This window comes from Habropoda laboriosa, unplaced genomic scaffold (genome assembly GCF_001263275.1).
Source record: "Habropoda laboriosa isolate 0110345459 unplaced genomic scaffold, ASM126327v1 scaffold15, whole genome shotgun sequence".
In the NCBI taxonomy this organism is placed as follows: Eukaryota; Metazoa; Arthropoda; class Insecta; order Hymenoptera; family Apidae; genus Habropoda; species Habropoda laboriosa.
In genome coordinates this window covers 2,053,228-2,070,142 of record NW_017100141.1, presented here as the reverse complement: position 1 = coordinate 2,070,142, position 16,915 = coordinate 2,053,228, and the positions used below count along the sequence as shown (strand labels likewise).

At 35.1% G+C, this 16,915-nt stretch overlaps 2 protein-coding genes across 4 annotated transcripts; one reads left to right on the top strand and one right to left on the bottom strand.

Moving 5' to 3' along the window:
• The first annotated feature begins 32 nt into the window (after positions 1-32).
• On the top strand, positions 33-889 carry LOC108571243 (exosome complex component RRP40). The gene is made up of 2 exons (XM_017933246.1): positions 33-262; positions 342-889. Exons 1-2 carry the CDS (start codon positions 69-71, stop codon positions 883-885), a joined length of 738 nt encoding a protein of 245 aa, XP_017788735.1. The 5' UTR covers positions 33-68; the 3' UTR covers positions 886-889.
• A 4,766-nt stretch (positions 890-5,655) lies between these two features.
• LOC108571642 (contactin-2-like) lies at positions 5,656-15,862 on the bottom strand. 3 transcript variants are annotated; one of them, XM_017933735.1, is made up of 7 exons: positions 15,792-15,862; positions 8,713-9,021; positions 7,677-7,967; positions 7,413-7,603; positions 7,210-7,339; positions 6,973-7,113; positions 5,656-5,915 (listed from the first exon to the last, which is right to left on the bottom strand). In XM_017933735.1, the coding sequence occupies exons 2-7, from the start codon at positions 8,753-8,755 to the stop codon at positions 5,752-5,754; spliced, it is 960 nt and encodes a 319-aa protein (XP_017789224.1). In that variant the 5' UTR covers positions 8,756-9,021; positions 15,792-15,862; the 3' UTR covers positions 5,656-5,751. The 3 variants fall into 3 exon arrangements, with proteins under 3 accessions (XP_017789224.1, XP_017789231.1, XP_017789239.1); XM_017933742.1 differs by having other exon boundaries at positions 8,713-8,967; positions 15,792-15,857; XM_017933750.1 differs by having other exon boundaries at positions 5,829-5,910.
• Positions 15,863-16,915: the final 1,053 nt, after the last annotated feature.

Here is a 16,915-nt window from a genome sequence, read left to right as displayed (position 1 = left end):
AACTGTGTATTCCTAACCTTCGATATCGGATTTATACTGCGAAAGGGAAATTACCTTATTTCTACAAAATGATAGAAGTTAGCGTAGGAGATATAGTAATGCCTGGTGATATAGTAAAAGATATCAAGACAAGTAATAAGAAAGAAACGATTATCTTGGGACCTGGTCTTCGTCGTGAAGCTGATACAGTATTTGCGTATAAAGCAGGTGTATTAAGGAAAACAGAACCGGCTGTATATTATGTTGACAGTTATCAAAAACGGTAATATAATTTTATCTAAGAGTGTCCTTTTATAGTATTTAGAATAGAATTTACATAAAGCATGATTATTTTTTTATAGTTATGTACCAAACCGTGGAGAAAATATAGTTGGTATAGTAACACAAAGAGGTGGTGATATTTTTAAAGTAGATATAGGAGCTAGTGAACAAGCATCTCTTTCATATCTTGCATTTGAAGGTGCAACTAAAAAAAATCGTCCTGACATCCAAGTTGGAGATCTTGTGTTTGCCAAACTTTTGGTTGCCAGCAAAGATATGGAACCAGAACTTACATGCATAGATTCTCATGGCAAAGAAAAAAATTTAGGTGCTTTAAGCTCAGATGGCATGCTCTTTACTTGTTCCTTGAGCTTGATCAGAAAAATATTAAACAAAAATTCTCCCTTGTTCAAAACACTTGCACATAGTCAAGCATTTGAAGTTGCTGCTGGTATGAATGGTAGAGTTTGGGTTAAAGCAAGGACTATTCAAGAAACAATAGCAGTGGCAAATGCTATTTTAGCAGCAGAATATGCTGCACCCAATGATATAAAGAAATTATGCTCAGATATTGAAATGACCCTACTTCTAACACAAACAGCCAACACAGATGAAATGCAATAAAAGAAGCAACCAATGTTATGAATGATTATTTATTGTATCAATATTTTTAATGAGTTTTATAAATAAATCTGTATGATTTCTTATATGAAATATTATGATTATAATGACAACCATTGTGACAACCATTGTGATAAAAATGTAGAATTAGAACTATAGTAGTACATACATTATTAAGTATGGTGGTCATGTATATTGCTATATTAGTACAATGAAATCGCGAAAAATACTACGGTTAATGGATATTGTTAAAAAAAATATGAGTTTCATACTACTTACATTTCTCATTCTGATTGCAATTTAATAATGTACATTCATTCAATGGATAAATCATGTCTTGATAACACAGTACAATGAGTAAATAAGAGTATTTTTATGAAATCAATGTTATAAAGCATGTTTTGTCTAATAATTTTGTAGGCTACTTTGTAAGTTATAAAAAAGATTAGCATGATATATATGTTTAATGATTGCAATCAGTATCTAGATGTAGAAGTGAATAAACTGATGTGTTCTCCCTTCTGATATGTGACTAATATTTGTCTTTTATTATAGTATGAAAGCTAATCACTAACTAATGATAGTATCAGATATTCAAGCACAACCTTGACTTTCTTTATTTTTTCCACAAAAATACTTAAACAATTTTTAAACCAAGCACGTTACATTTTCATATTTTTCTTTTTTAATACAGGATTTGTACGTGATGGAATGTGCATTGTTCATAGTTTATAAAATAAACCGTGAACATGTCAATATTAGGAAAACATTTTTCTAAACATTATAGCCACGTATAATGGCGATGGAATGGATTCATACAGTAGTTTAAAACTAAGATAACGCCGATTCAGCGCGAACAATTCTATATGCACATGGAGTATTATTAGATTTTTAATAACAATAATGTGACACAGTATACTCAGCATAAATTAAATAAACTAATATAATCAAGCGTGCATATTTAACAATTTATACAAAATATAGAAACAAAACAATAATGTGTATATTATATACAAATTTTGCCTCCTACATATGTTTTTGCTCTTTTCCTTCCGTTTTTTTACAAAACAAATAATCGTGTAAAGAAATTACCAAAATCGCTTTGGCTAATACATAACATAACTGAATAATTCAACACAGAATTAATACCAAGATTAATACTTATTCTCTATAACATTATTCATGGAGATATCATTATAAATCTCTTTTATCATCACTTAATGTAAGGATGTTAAACTAATATTATTAATCTAATAGATAATGACATGACAGATGTGTAGTTTTTACAAAAAGTAAACAATTTAGAAACATTTAGCATTTACAATTACTATCTGTAAATACGCATGTCATGTAAAATCTCGTACAAGAAACTGAGCTTTTTGTACAAGAGCACAACCAACTTGAAGCTTTTTGTAAAAACCACATTGAGTTTCCTGTTTTCTGGTATGTCATAGGCAAGCAATATGTATGTTAGGGACGATTTATGGTGCCACCAGCAACCATTATACTATTCTATGGTATTGTGCTTTACTTAATACATATTCCACATGAGTGTACTATGTGAAGTAAATATATTAATGTAATACATTTAACTACAAAGGTATAATGATAACTGTTATGCACACGCTGTGCTTAATAGCTTTTGTATTTCAAAGGTGAATGATTATCAATGCAAAAAGAATTAAATGAAAAAAGTGAATAGATGAAATAAAGAAGCACTTTTAATTTATAGTATAAACACAAAATATCTGCCATTATCACTGTAGTCACAGATTTAAGTTTACAACGCGGTAATCTAGCTCATAAAAATATATCTATTTTACACTGTTATAGTATCTGATCATTTTTTGGTATAGGAAGATAAAAACCTTTTGTATTGCAAAATTAATCTTAGCAATGGGTGCTGATGTCAATATTAGTACAGTAAACCATTTAGAATACTTAATTAAAAACAAAAAGATAGTTATTTCGTATGACACTAAAAAAATACTAGTACTCTCACTACGAAAAAGAAGAATCGCGATTACCTTACTATTTACTCTTGTTTCTAATGATATTACTTTATCGATTGTATTCCTAATGTAATAAAAGTATGAACATCCTATGTTGCATAGGTAGATATGCAGATCTTCTATTGTATGCAATGGCAGAATTCTAAACCCAGAGGACTAAGCTTTACCGTTAGTTTTCATAGCAGCCGGTAGTTATAAGAATAATTTTTCACTTTATATACCAAGTAACATTTATACTTCTTTTTTATCAGGCTTTACCATGTCGTTAATGCCACTAAATGCAAAACCTATGCCCTCACCAGACAGCTTTGATAGAGACAGTTAAACATTTAAATTACAGTACACCTATTGTTATATATGTCAGCAGAAGTATGTGATTATAGTTCTATTTGAATGTGCTTGAGATATGAAGGGTCGTGTTTTAAAGTAACATGACGTATTATTGTTGTATTTCTTTTAAATCAAACGTAATTATCAGCAGAGAAAAAGAGCACAGTTGTTATGCATGTATATTATCAGTTTTTAAGAGTATTGTGTTAAAATTTGTAAAAATGAAGATTATTTTATACAATCTCTTACAGAAATAATGAAGAACACGACTCTTCTAAAAAGAAAGAGGAACATGATATTCTACATGAAATACGTTTTAATGAGCAAGTCTACTAGATCACTCTCGAAGCTCGATATCATAGCACAAAATTACCTATATGAATATGTAGATAAATATTCATCATTGCATTTCAGCATATTATAAAATTATTTTTCATTAGCGCGTATATATACCATTCACAACACAGAGTGCATAGTACGAAGCCGAATTGAATCTGTTCACCCCTATGAGATTATACCGAAGGGAAGAACAGATCATAAAGCTTCAATGTAACAACGCACAACCAATATTTATACAACCTGCGTGCACCAAATTGCTTTTTGTCACATTCTTATATCGACAAAAGCAAGAATTAACTTACGTAATTGTTTTAAGTAGAATCGTTAAGGTATTATGTTTCTCACTTTATGAGCTTTACTAGTAACGTATGAAAGACTAATACAGACGAGAATCAATTTCCACAACCATTTCCATATTCATCACTTAAGGTGTCCTAACAGAAATTAATTAAAAAAAGTAATAGGAGTAAATGAATATATCTCTTGGTGTTTTTCCTGAGAAAAATTTCATTCAAAATATTCAAAATTAACATAAAAATAAATTTGTTTTCGTATTTTTTCCTCTTTACTACGAAAAGCCTCAAGACTAAGCACTCACTATTACAATTTTAATAATAATATATTTTACATAATGACAAATTCTGATATGGTACTACGTGTATATTGTGGAAAATAACTATGTATCTGTTTGTACAGGAAGAACTTTTATCAAAATCATCAACCTCTTATTGATTGACTAAGTTTGAATTTTGTATGCAATTTGAACGAGACGATAATATCTTTCATAAAAAATGAATATCTGGAAAAGATCTGTTTCAACAATCGATTTATCAAACTTGCTTCTATCAAAGGTGATATCCAAAATATTTTAACTTATTCTACTTTTGCCCCTATATTTACCGCTAATATGAATGGAATGTATTTAACCGAATGTATGGTGTTCATGAATAATTCTTACTTGCTGAATATTTTAGAGATTGTTTAATGGATCTTTTACTTCCCTAAAAAGTTTATATACCGAAACTTATTGTTCATGGAATTGTGCCGTTTCGTATTTGTGAAGATTTGTTTTTGATGAAATTTGATTTTATAGCTTTTCATAATTCAGTAGCAGTGGATATTGCATTTGTTATTAAGGTAGTGCAAAAGCATGTTGAAGCATTAGACATATTTGAATGATCACATGCAAAGATACAAATCTGAGGAATATAATATTACTACAAATAACGTTAACATAGTAGAATCACTTTTACAACTGGAGCAGTATGATTTTTACACAGTATACTCTCTGATTCACAGGATTTTTCCAGAAAGAGCATATGGTGCATTGAGTTTAGTAATATTAATTTTCTTTGGAAGAAAACATTACGAAAATATTCTCTAAAAAAACAAAAAAAAAAAACAAATGCATTCTTATAACAATAAATAAAAAAACAATAATCTTTGTAAACACACAAAAAAGGAACTTTTTTACCAACGACTTCTGCACACCTTAAAACGGCAGTAAGCAAGCCTTTATCGTACCTCGCGTCTGACAAAATCTGTTTAATCGGATGATGTGTGTTATTGGCAAAGGTCTTACTTTCTGCATAATATTGTCCGTTAAAATTTCATTTGTGTTCGGTGATAATGGTTAAAAATAATTGCGTAAAAAACATGTATTCATGCAGAATGTAAGACGAATATTTGCCGCTTATATTAATGTCATGTGATCTCAGATTCTCAGAAATTTTGTCTTTTGTTCTTAGAATTACAGTCTTACTAAGAATATTTTTTTTGGCTTACAGGAGTTCTTTACTTTAAGCTCGATTACTGAGCAATAACATCGATTTTTTATGTTAGAACATCCTGATAAACATTCTCAAAAATGTGCTACTCCATTTCACAAAACCTAGCAGAGTCTTACATATGCTTTGAACACTTTACGTTGTATTGTAAGTGAAAAATTTACTTCCTTAGAATACTCGAAGTGTATGATGCATCACTCAATTTCCTGACTATAAACATAAATTTCCATTCTTGCGATGATTATTATTATTTTCATCGCTTACCTGAATCTACACATTGCGACACTTGGCGGATTCGAGGCCTCTTGTAATTCCAGTTACTTACGTTTAAGGTGACACATAAACTGTGCTCAAGCCACTTGTTAATAAAAATTAGCCAAGGAAATTTAAATATTTAATCGCTAAAGTCGCATAGGTTGCACAACGCTGTTATTGTTTAAGCGTGTAGTGGTTTGGTTGTTGAAATTTTCATCTTGCGGTATGTGTTCTGTTCTTTCGTCGAAAAATCCTGGATTCAGAATGATATTGGGTACAAGTTCAATCACTTCCTGCGCCTCCAGCTGCGCTGCAATTCGGGAACGGAGATTAATTTTCATTGGTCTGGGCCACGAGTTATATTAGCTTCTACCCTCTCCCTTTACCAGTGTTTGCTGGGCCACGAGCATTTAGAAACATTTCATGATGTATTAACAATTGAATATCCTAAGTTAAAATTAAATATTTATTCGATGTATAATAAACGAAACCGCTATAAAATATATCGGGGATACTTTTTACTTGTACGAATACGTTTCTTACCCAGCAAATATATATGTGCTACCTTTGACCTAAGTTATATACATAGTCAAAGATATACTAATAGCACATAATGTTATCTAGGCCATAATGCTCTATATTACTATCACAATACTCTCTATTCATGACACTAATCATTCTGCATAACAAATTTTATACAAACCACCAAAGCTTATTAATCCCAAACATGACAGTAAAAATTAGGGTAAAAAGTTCTTTGTATAGACGGAGTAAGTTTGGTGGTTGATAAAGTCCATTCATAAGTTATAGGTTTCATTCCTATAAAGGAGTATGAAAGGTGCTACTGACAGGCAAACTGTATAGAAAGATAAAAATATGTTACAGATTATTTTAGTGCCTTATGTTGTAAAGTGTTTAGTGCAAAAGTTATAAAAGTGTTATTGTTAATTTGGTATTGGTATGAAAATTTATTAAATGCTAGTAAATTTTAAATGTTAAATACTAGAATATTCGTTAATGCTAATAAATTTGCAGAGCGCTTGCAGTAGGGAAATATTAGTGAAAGATAATTGGCACTGTATTAGAATAGCACTAAATTGATTGAAAGGAGAATAGCTGATGTAAAGAAAGCTAGAGATCAGGGCCATAGATAAGTTAAGTGGTTAGTGATGCTATCGTTTCTGCTGCAGATCTTGTCCTCTAGATAATTATGTTAATATATTTACTTTAAGAATTAAGTGATCTAGCATATTCTACATTAAATTATTTGCATGAAAGGAAGTGAGTTTCATCAGCAGAAATAAATAGCATGAAAGAGAAAGAGTAGAAGCAAAAGCTTTTAGATAAAGTTACCAGGAAATGCTTACAGGGTACTTTGCACTCACGATAGAGAAGGTAACAAGTACCTATACCAAGAATCATAAGTGTACCCATAACTATGCCTACTGCTGCCACCCAGACGCGAGTGTCAAAATTTTCTACACCTGCTAAGAGATGTCTTGCAAGTTCTGAAATAATTGTCAATTATAAGCTACAGTATTCATTTGATATAAATATTAATTTGTTTACATGCAGAAACATATCTTATGAAGTTGTTAATATACCTAATTCCTCAACACTGTGATGAGTATGACCTTCAACCTCAACAATATCTCCTCTTCCCAGCTGATTTGTTGCCCACACTCGAAAAGAATATGTAGTGTTTGGCACCAAGTGATACACATCAATTTGCCTCTATAAGAGCACTGGTTAAAATAACAATTATTGGTCATATAAAAATGAGTTCATTAAAAAAAGAATCATTTACAGAATTTGGAGGAATGTGTGCTGGAACAATAGGCTTCCAGTCTTCTGGTTCTTCACCCACATTTGGTTTAAGACGATATTCGGCAGTGAAATCTATGATAGGATAACCACCTGTGCCAACTACTTCCCAAAGAATGTTTGCCAATATTGTAGATGGTTTTACCCATACATTATGTAAAGCTGGAGGAGGAGCTAAAAATACAATTAATTTTTTATATTAATATTGTAATTATTTTAAAATTGCAATTAAATTTTAATAACTTACTTCTAACTTGTACATTGATTCTAGTTTTGACAGCATCATGATCATCATCTAAGGTGCATGAATAGTTTCCACCATCATCTGCACTAACACTAATAAGTTCCAAAGCTCCATTAGGCTCAACCTTTAGTCTTTCAATTTGTCCATCTTCGCGTCCCTCCCTTATCCACATCACTCCAACAGATTCTCCTAACTGTGGCAATGCATCTTCGTCTGCACATGCTAAGGTCAGGTTCTGACCTATGTCTACAGCCACAGATCTTATTGGCACTAAAGTAGCTGCTTTGTGCCATGCTAAAGATTGTAAGAGATTATTGAGTTTACATTGTCTATTCTTTTTACAACTATTCTAATATATTTTAGATAATATATTAAACATATAAAAGATATATCTAGCTAAAACGATAATTTAATGTAATATTATTAATAAAATTTTATTGTTAGAGCAAAAATTAAATATAATAAAATATTAATCCTTTGTAATTTTATTGTGCAAATACATAGTTAAACAATTGTTGACATGTTTATTAATACCTATCAAAATTATATATACCACTTTGTGATCGATAATTCGCTTGTTTTAGTATAAAAAGAATTTATAAAAAGTTACAATTCTCAGGAACATCGGACGAACTAATCGTAGTTTATTGTGCTCAGTGAACGCGTTTGACCCGCTGTGTAATTTTACTTAAACGAAACATATTAGTTAAAACAAACAGTATATGTACTGTAAATTTTCACGTTAGCAACATAAATTGATAGAATGAAATAGAAAAATTGCAAACTATTGTGTCGTTCTGCTGTTCATTTCGATCGAAACACCTGAAAGATGCAAGAACAAAAATCACATAAAACGCGGATCAGACAGTCGGGAAATCGAGATACACGGTAAAATTTGCATAACTCGACCCTGAATCGTAACGATCGTACACTTAGCCCGATTTATACGGTGCACGTATACAAGCGCACAAAGACCGAACGTATAGTATCACATTGATCCGCAGGTGCACTTACGTCTGAACGAATTTTTCCTTCTTACCTGCCAGAAAGAGTATCAGCGTGATAATTCTATGACCAACCATTCTCCCATATTAGACGGTCTCGCGTGGATGCATACGGAAACGTGTTAAGGATATTTTCTTGGCCGCATTTCTTGATCGATTTTTTACTTTTAAACAACGCTCAGTACGCGGGAGCTGTCAAACTCATCACGCTTCGCGGAACACCGCCCGTCCGGCGCTCTTTGGATTTTATTGAGTTGCTGTTGGCGCACTCTTGCGGTGATGCTTCAAACCTTATTAAAAAGCAGGGTTGCAACTGCATCAAAGCCGAAAGTAGCAGCTGCCGTCTGTGTAAATATGTTGAAAGATCGGAATATAAAATTTAGGTATATATCGATGGTATGATACCGGTTCGGTAAATTGAATGGCATTTAATCGATAATAATTTTTCATCCGCGAGCCTTTACATTTCAAACTGCGATCATTTCGAGCGATTGGAAAGGTCTAGAAATGACTAGTTACCTCGTTAAATTGGATCACTGCACGCGGGAACAAGTGTATCGATACTCGCATCAGAACTGGTTGAATCTGCTTTACTGATTGAGGAAGAGCTGCTCCATATTTTCCTCTATCTTCGTCGAGATTAACCAGACAAAAACGATAGACACCTCGCAATGGGATAATCGCGGTAGTTGCGTATGATTGCTCGCGTTTGTATGTGTGCATATGTGAAACACAACTATTGTACAAGTGAAACCGAGGAGAAACAAGAGGACTAGTTGAAATCTGTCGCTGAATTGGTATGTACGTGCATGCATGCCACACGCGACACAACGTAACCATGATCGATTAGTTTTTCAAAGAATTTAACTGTTAGATCTATTGCCAACTACGTATTTCCGCTTATATAAAAATACGGATTGTTGGCGACACACAAATTATCTATTTTCATGCATCGAACATCCTGATTTTATATAACAATGAAAAATATATTATCCCGTGTTGGTAGCGGCATAAACATTACTTTATAATTGTATATGTTATTATCAAAGACACATAGTGAAACCTGTTGTAATTGTATCAAATATAACGTAGTTATTACATGTTCTTTGCTTCTTGTTAATGACGTACATTATTTTTCTCCTTTCGATTACCATTCCCCGCGTTTATCCATTCTTTTTCATTTGCTTCGAAGGAATATTAATTGAAATAAGACCGTTATAATTGTTACTTTCCTAAACGCAAGAATCCTGAAACCTGCTTAAATAACATTGTTCTGTCTTAAATTCGACGCTATCCACCGTCTTTATCACTTTCCTACCGTGCAATTATTTTGCATCGTATTCTTATCACACAGCAATTTGAATAAGAAGCTAATAAAACGTGTACATTAAATCCATGTTTTCCCCGCATAGTTAATTTTAATCGAGTATCAACTTGTACGTAAGACAGCAACATTTAAAGACGTTGAAATTATCGTAATTTTAACGTTACTTAAGTAATTCTATGTTATTAATAAAATTCATATATTTAGCACTGTTTAAAACTTTCCTAATTTTGCGCAATTCAACAAAATCGAAATAGCACTTTTAATTAAAGAAATAAATCAAAATACAGCGGCAATCTTTCATAGTACGTGCGTCATACCGATTTATATAGGTTTAGTTATTTATGCGTATCTATATCGCACGAACGTTTAAAGGGTTACAAAGCCCCGCTGCGTCGTTGACACTATATCATATGTTCTCTCCATCTTTGTCTATGTGACGTAACTAGTGACGTCAACAAATTGGGAGATCGATTGAATTCAAACGTGCTCAAAAATGCTGATCCTTGAAACGCAGATATTTTTACTTTTCAGCCGTTTCAATTCGATCGATTCAATTCGAATTTCAAAATTTACGATATAAAAACTTTGAAATTTAAAAATAATGAAATTAAAAATTCCAAAGTTTAAAAATTCAAACTTTCAAAATTTTTAATTTAGGTATTTCGAACTTACAAAATTTCAAGTTTCATATTTAAAAATATTTACATTTCAAGTTTCGAATTAAAAAATTTCGAAATTTCATATATGAAAACGATTCGTCACGCTTAAACTATTGAAAATCTTTTAGAAAAACTCGCTTCAATTTCTTTCCCGAGTACATTCGAAAACCTCCGCTTCACTTTTCATTCAGGATTCATTCCTGAATGTTTCGCGTCGCGTTAGTACATACACCACGCCAAGGTGGTACATCACTCTTAATTATCGCGGATTGTAATTAGCTCCGTGGACACGTGGTCTGCGGTGGCATTCATTTACACCGGAGGACGAAATTAATTACGTCAGCCGACACATGAATTCCAAGAGGTATCGGAATTATAGCATTCATGTGGATTATTATTACCTCGCATGGAAATCTCTTACCCAACCGTTTTCTTACATAAACCCAATTATTAATTAACGACGTGCGAGAACATTAAAAAAAAAGAAAAAAATCCTGCTAATTAATTCCTATCATATTCCCACTTCTTCGCGTTCTCATAGAACGTTGTTAATCCTCGATTAATACGCGTTAATTCGAGATCCATCCTCTCTCCCCCACCAGAGATAATGTTTCTCATTAAATTGAACGCGAAGTGCTTCGTGCAAGAATAGTCTTGCAAATTCGCCTCAATGTCAGCTTAATGCACTTCGTTAATAACGAACCGCGAAGGGGGCTAATGCAAAACGATGGCACGATAACATGTAACGAGGGTAATGCAATCCTCTTACAGTAATTTCTATCTAAAGAAGTGAATACATACGAGAGTGGAAGGTACGATGAACTTTCCATAGCTGTTTTAATCGTGTAGAGGGAAAAACGTGCCTAAAAATAATTCATCGATATCTCCTTTATCCACCTCGTCTCTCCCCGTCTCTCCTCACTCTCTCTCTCTCTATTCGAGAGGGTTTCGAACATAGCAGTTAATTACAGGTCCGACGATCCGTTATTTAGAGGTACGTATAATTCCCTCTGGATCAACTGTATCGTCACGCCTCTCCGCCCTTGTTATATTGAAATTGAATCGTTCCAATTTCCAACCGTCGAATCACTCTCCTGTTAGAGATTCTCCACCTCTCCTTCTCTTGTACGTGTTAATCGTGAATAGATGCCGATAGGCAGGGTTCACTCGTGGATGACATTTTCCTAGGTGCAGTTTAACGTTTTCACGCTGCACGGATGCAATTTACACACAGTCTTTCATGCCGCTGTTGCGTTAATTAAGTCCTGCGGGACTTGGCCTTTTGTGAAACCGTTGCTCGGATTTCGGGATCGAACAGTTACGTCTGAGCTAACTGTATGAGAAAGGGAGACGAGATGTATCATTGATCAGTTGAAGAAACTTCAGAATTCTCTTCTTTTTTTTTTCAGAACTTCATCCCAGGAGGATGAAGTAATTCAGGAAGTCTCTACTTTGATCCTCATCTTCGCATTCTTTTCGTATGAAGAATTTTTATGAACATCTTCACCGTGATATTGAGACTGCGAATGCGGAGAATTTTTTAGTAACGAGATTGTAGAAGTTGGGCGAATAAAATAATTATCTTTGCGGGAGATATCAGTGGAATAGGCGTACGATGGTCAGACAATATCAATCTCTGAACTAACAATATCTGCGTTAAAATAAATATTGTTTCAAGCATTTTTGCAAGATTGTCAAGGAAACTATCGCGAACAACATAACACGCAACAAACACGTTATTGTTCCAATAAAAAAAAAAAGAGAAACAGTAATATCAAAGGTGATCTTTACGCGGAAGTGGTAGTACCATGGTCTCACAATTACCAGCGTATCAAGATTCAACCTCATTTACAATCCACGTAACGCGAAACTATCACGATGCATCCTTTCAACCTGTATAGATCTGAAAAACTCGTGACGAGATATCGATGACATTTCGAAAACAATTCCTCGCTACCTGTGTGTGTGTCCATCGTGAAATTGCGCGTAAATTGGAACGTTCGTTAAAAAACAAAAAAAAATACAATGAAACGAAGAAGAAGGAGAGGGGAGAAAAAAAGGGTTTCCATCGACCTAGTTTCGCTTTCGTCTCGAGTTACTTTCATTACGCCCTCCGCCGCAAACCGAAAGGATTTCCGCGTAACTTTCCAATTACGACTGCGGCCAGCTGAATGAGAAACGCTCGACCATTTCGTTGATTCGCTGCCGCGATACACTTCGATTTTCCTTTCTTCTTTCATCTCTCCTTCTCTCTCTCTCTTTTTCATGTTTTTTTCAGCATTTCACCTCGCCCGGGACCCGCCTTCCTCGCCTCCTGCGCGATGTATACATACGTTTACAGCCGGATGTCGGGCTCTACCTACGGGCACCTAGGCCAGGAGGGTGGAAACACTTCGACCCGTCCTCTCGAAATGTCAAAGGTTGCCGCGCAAGGCACATCGACGTATCCCCGTTTTCCAGGAGCCGGGAGACGCGATCTGTCCCCATTGTCCCTGCTCTATCGTCGGGCAATAATTATCATCATTTTCATTCTGCGCGATTTCATGACTGAGACCCCTTTCACAACCTGGAGATTCCGTCGTCGATCGAAAGTTACACGCTCGTCGCACGTTCCATGGGAAAGCTATTTTCAAATTTTCGCGAGAGTAGAAATTCTTTTGGATAGAAATTCGAGGTTTATTGGAGCTTTCCAGGGGTTAAGAGAAACGATTCTTCATTTCCCTGCTCTATCGTCAGGTCCTTCAGGCAATAATTATCGTCATCTCTTTGAGAATAGAGATAGAAAGTTACAAGCTCGTCGCTCGATCTATGAAAAAGCAATTTTCAAATTTTCCCGAGAGTAGAAATTCTTTTAGATAAAAATTCGACGTTTATTCGAGCTTTCCAGGTGTTAAAAAAAGCGATTCTTCGTTGTCCCTCCTCTATTATCGGGCAATAATTATCACCGTCTCCTTTCTGCGTTACTTTATAAACGATTCCCTTTGAGAATATGGATACAAAGTTACACGCTTGTCGCTCGTTCCATGAAAAAGCAATTTTCCAACTTTGAAGTAGAAAATTTGCATCTTGGAAATTTGGAAAAAGTTAGGAAAAATGAAGAAGTAGATCTAGTCGATCTATTTTAGAAGGAACTCTCAACAATCGAGAAGATAGAAAAGTTTGCAATGTTTGAAGCAAAAAGGTACACCTAGTCTACTCGATTTACAGTTCTATTTTCGATCTTCACTCCTGGTTTCAATCTCCCCGGTAATTTCACTTCTTGCGTGATTTTTTTAGACGAGATCGGTATCTTTAGAGAAATTCATTTTTCATGACTCACGGTAAGCCAAACTCTATTTGTTACGTCAACGAGACGTGAACGGAAATAACGTTTGTTTACAACGAACGATTTCTGGCGATCGATTCGAAAGCCAATAGTAAATTGCGTTGGCGTCACAGCGCAAAATCAACGCCACCGACCAGGTCCTCCTGAGGAGATTAATTATTTCGTTTTCATTCGACGGTCAATTGAATTTTCTCAGACCTCTCTCGTTTACCCGCTCCTGTAAATTAGTTCTCGTTTCCCTTGGAATCCAGATGACGACGACGACGACGAAGAAAAAAAGCACACGGAAGTCCAGTTGCTCTTTCTTTCTTTTTTTTTTCCCCCACTTTTCCAGACTAATTATAACGATCCACCGCCGCGCTTTTCATTATTTTTACCGCGCGCTCTTTTCTTTCTCCGCAACGACCGACGCCTTTTCTCTCCGCCTATTTCAGATTAGAACTTTTCTCGTTTCGTATCTCGATGTGATATTTCCACACCCCTCGCTGTCCAAACTATCGCACATACTTATGCTCCTTGAACTTTTCAAGTTTACAACTTTGCGAGTCGTAAAAATTTTAGAGGCTTCGCCTGAAATTGCACGCGACTAATGTCAAAGGTTCCGAAGCCTACGTTGAGTTACACTATAGGCGAATTCTATTGAAAGGTGTCGCTTGATACGGTGGACATTAAATGAACGTTATCTGTGCACTTCCGTGTCACTGCTCCTTTGCATTCTGTCGTGAACTTTCCAAAGCACGTCATCGTGCAATTTTCGTAGACTTCGTGAAATTAGGGTTAAACGAATAGAGTATATACGAAACTGTTCGTTTCACTTCTCCAAGTTGTTGGAAATTTCTCGCTGAACACGTTTCTACAGAGAGTTTTGTTATTTCACTTTTGGCGATGTAAGTTTATGAGATTTTTTTGGCCGAGAAAATCCTGCGAGATACGGGAGAATGGGAATGAAAAATTAACGATAAAATGATTTGCACGATATTGGAATCGTTAGCGGGTGGGCTTTGATGTACGGTCCACCGCACTGCGTGTTTACCACTTTCTACTGACCCCAGACACACTGGCGCTTCGATAAACTGCATTTTGAGCGCCGTTCCATTTATCCTGTCGCGTGTTTGCTCGCACGAGGTGTCTCTCCGTTTTATTAATCTAATTGGATAGAAATGTTCCCCGAAATGTACAGTGATTTATCTTTCAAATTGAAAGTTTCTTCGAAACGTTTGAAAATGTCATAATAACAGAGACTAAAGGTAGGATAGAAATTCGGAAAATTAATTAAATTGAAGATATTCTAAATTATAAGAATTCTGTAACATTCTTTACTCGATCTCCAGTACGCGATTATTATTTCATTCGTTTTCTTTTACCTTCTACGTAGGGCTGTATAGAAATTCGAAAGGTACCAAATATTCGGCACGATCCAAAATTTAAAGACCTCGAATATTGGAATTATTGGAAGAATTCCTATTCGAAATTAGTGGAATTATTTCAACAGTTCGATTATCCAAAGTTTTACAGCTCCAAGAAAGCGAATGGAATAATAATCGTGTATCACAGAGTGAGTTGAAAATGTCAAATAATCATCGTGAAAGTTAACACTTTTACGAGACGCCTACGTTCATCGGCAAATCGAACATTTACGAGAGAAGAGATTTTGCTCGACAATTCAGCACAGTTTGGAATCGCGCACATTCGTCGTCGAAGGCGAGAAAAGAAAATAAGAAAAAGAAGCTCCTCTCAATAAAATACTACATATTTGCAAATGCAACGTGCACGGGAGAAAATGTTTGTAAATGTCGCACGTACCTGATTGGATCGCGCGCGTTGATAGCTCCTGGCTCGAGCGAATTTCCACGAACCAGAGATTGAAACTTCCACGGCGAGTACAAACAGAGAAGCGGAAGGACTGCTATAAATACGGTTGATTTGCAAACGTCACAGAAACTGCACACGCCTCGTGTATACATATACCGGAAGCGTGATGCTTGTCATGAAACGCGAGATAAGCGCGGAGGATGCACGTGGTTTTCTGTTCGCTCTCTTCTCGAAAATGAAACGGTAAATTCGGCCTGAAAGATCTGAACGAGAAGAAAAAGAATAATCGAACCAAATGATATCTTCGCGCTTGTGAGAAACAACGAAATATGAAAAATATCTGCGAATGGAGAAAAAACAAATGGTAGAACGTGAAGTTGGAGAGGAAATTCGAGAGATGTCCTTATTGAGAGTTTCCCAGACGAAACGTCAGACGTTTCGAATTCCTTGACACGGTGAATGCCGGACCAATTCTACGTAACTTGTCCACGGCGCCGAAATGAATTTTTTATTTAAATACAGCGCATCCCAAAAGTTGGAAATGGAACTATTTAGTTTAGTCAAATTGAATTTAGTCAAAACAACTTATCGTACGCTATTAACTTATAAATGAGTCTATGTGGTATTATATATTTATTTAAAATATAAAATAAACGTAAATGATAAGAGAGAAATGTAAACGGTTTCTGTAACTTTCCCTGTGAAGTTCGAAATGCGTCAAAATGGCGCGTCCCGTAAACCTAGTGTTAAATATGCTGTGTGATGCGTTAGACGAAAATTTTACAAATATTACCACTTATTCAAATTAAATGCTTTCGCTAATCTTGGCACCGCCGGTCCCACGCGGCATTCAACGTGTTAAATATCACGGTTGTACACGTGAAACTATGCTCGAAGGAACAAACGAGCCGCGAGTTTACGTGACAAAAGAGTTCGCGTGTAATCGAGAACTCTTCACGATCGGCACGCGTCTCTTCCGCCAGAGAAATGCATCGAATCGGCTATATTGTACGCGAATAAATCAAGAGAGGCTGTACAAGATTCGCGACATGTCGATATTTTCCCTCGCGTGTAGGTTAAGAGTTCCAACGTCGCTGCTGGTGAACAATTTAACG

Excerpts from the sequence above, each read along its gene's own strand:
- LOC108571642 (XM_017933735.1), bottom strand. The coding sequence starts at position 8,755 with ATGGTTGGTCATAGAATTATCACGCTGATACTCTTTCTGGCAG. Across the intron at positions 7,340-7,412 it reads CACACATTCCTCCAAATTCT|AGGCAAATTGATGTGTATCA; the intron begins GTAAATGATTCT and ends GTGCTCTTATAG. Across the intron at positions 5,916-6,972 it reads TCGTGAGTGCAAAGTACCCT|CGCAGCTGGAGGCGCAGGAA; the intron begins GTAAGCATTTCC and ends CCCGAATTGCAG.
- LOC108571243 (XM_017933246.1), top strand. The coding sequence starts at position 69 with ATGATAGAAGTTAGCGTAGGAGATATAGTAATGCCTGGTGATATAGTA. Across the intron at positions 263-341 it reads GTTGACAGTTATCAAAAACG|TTATGTACCAAACCGTGGAG; the intron begins GTAATATAATTT and ends ATTTTTTTATAG.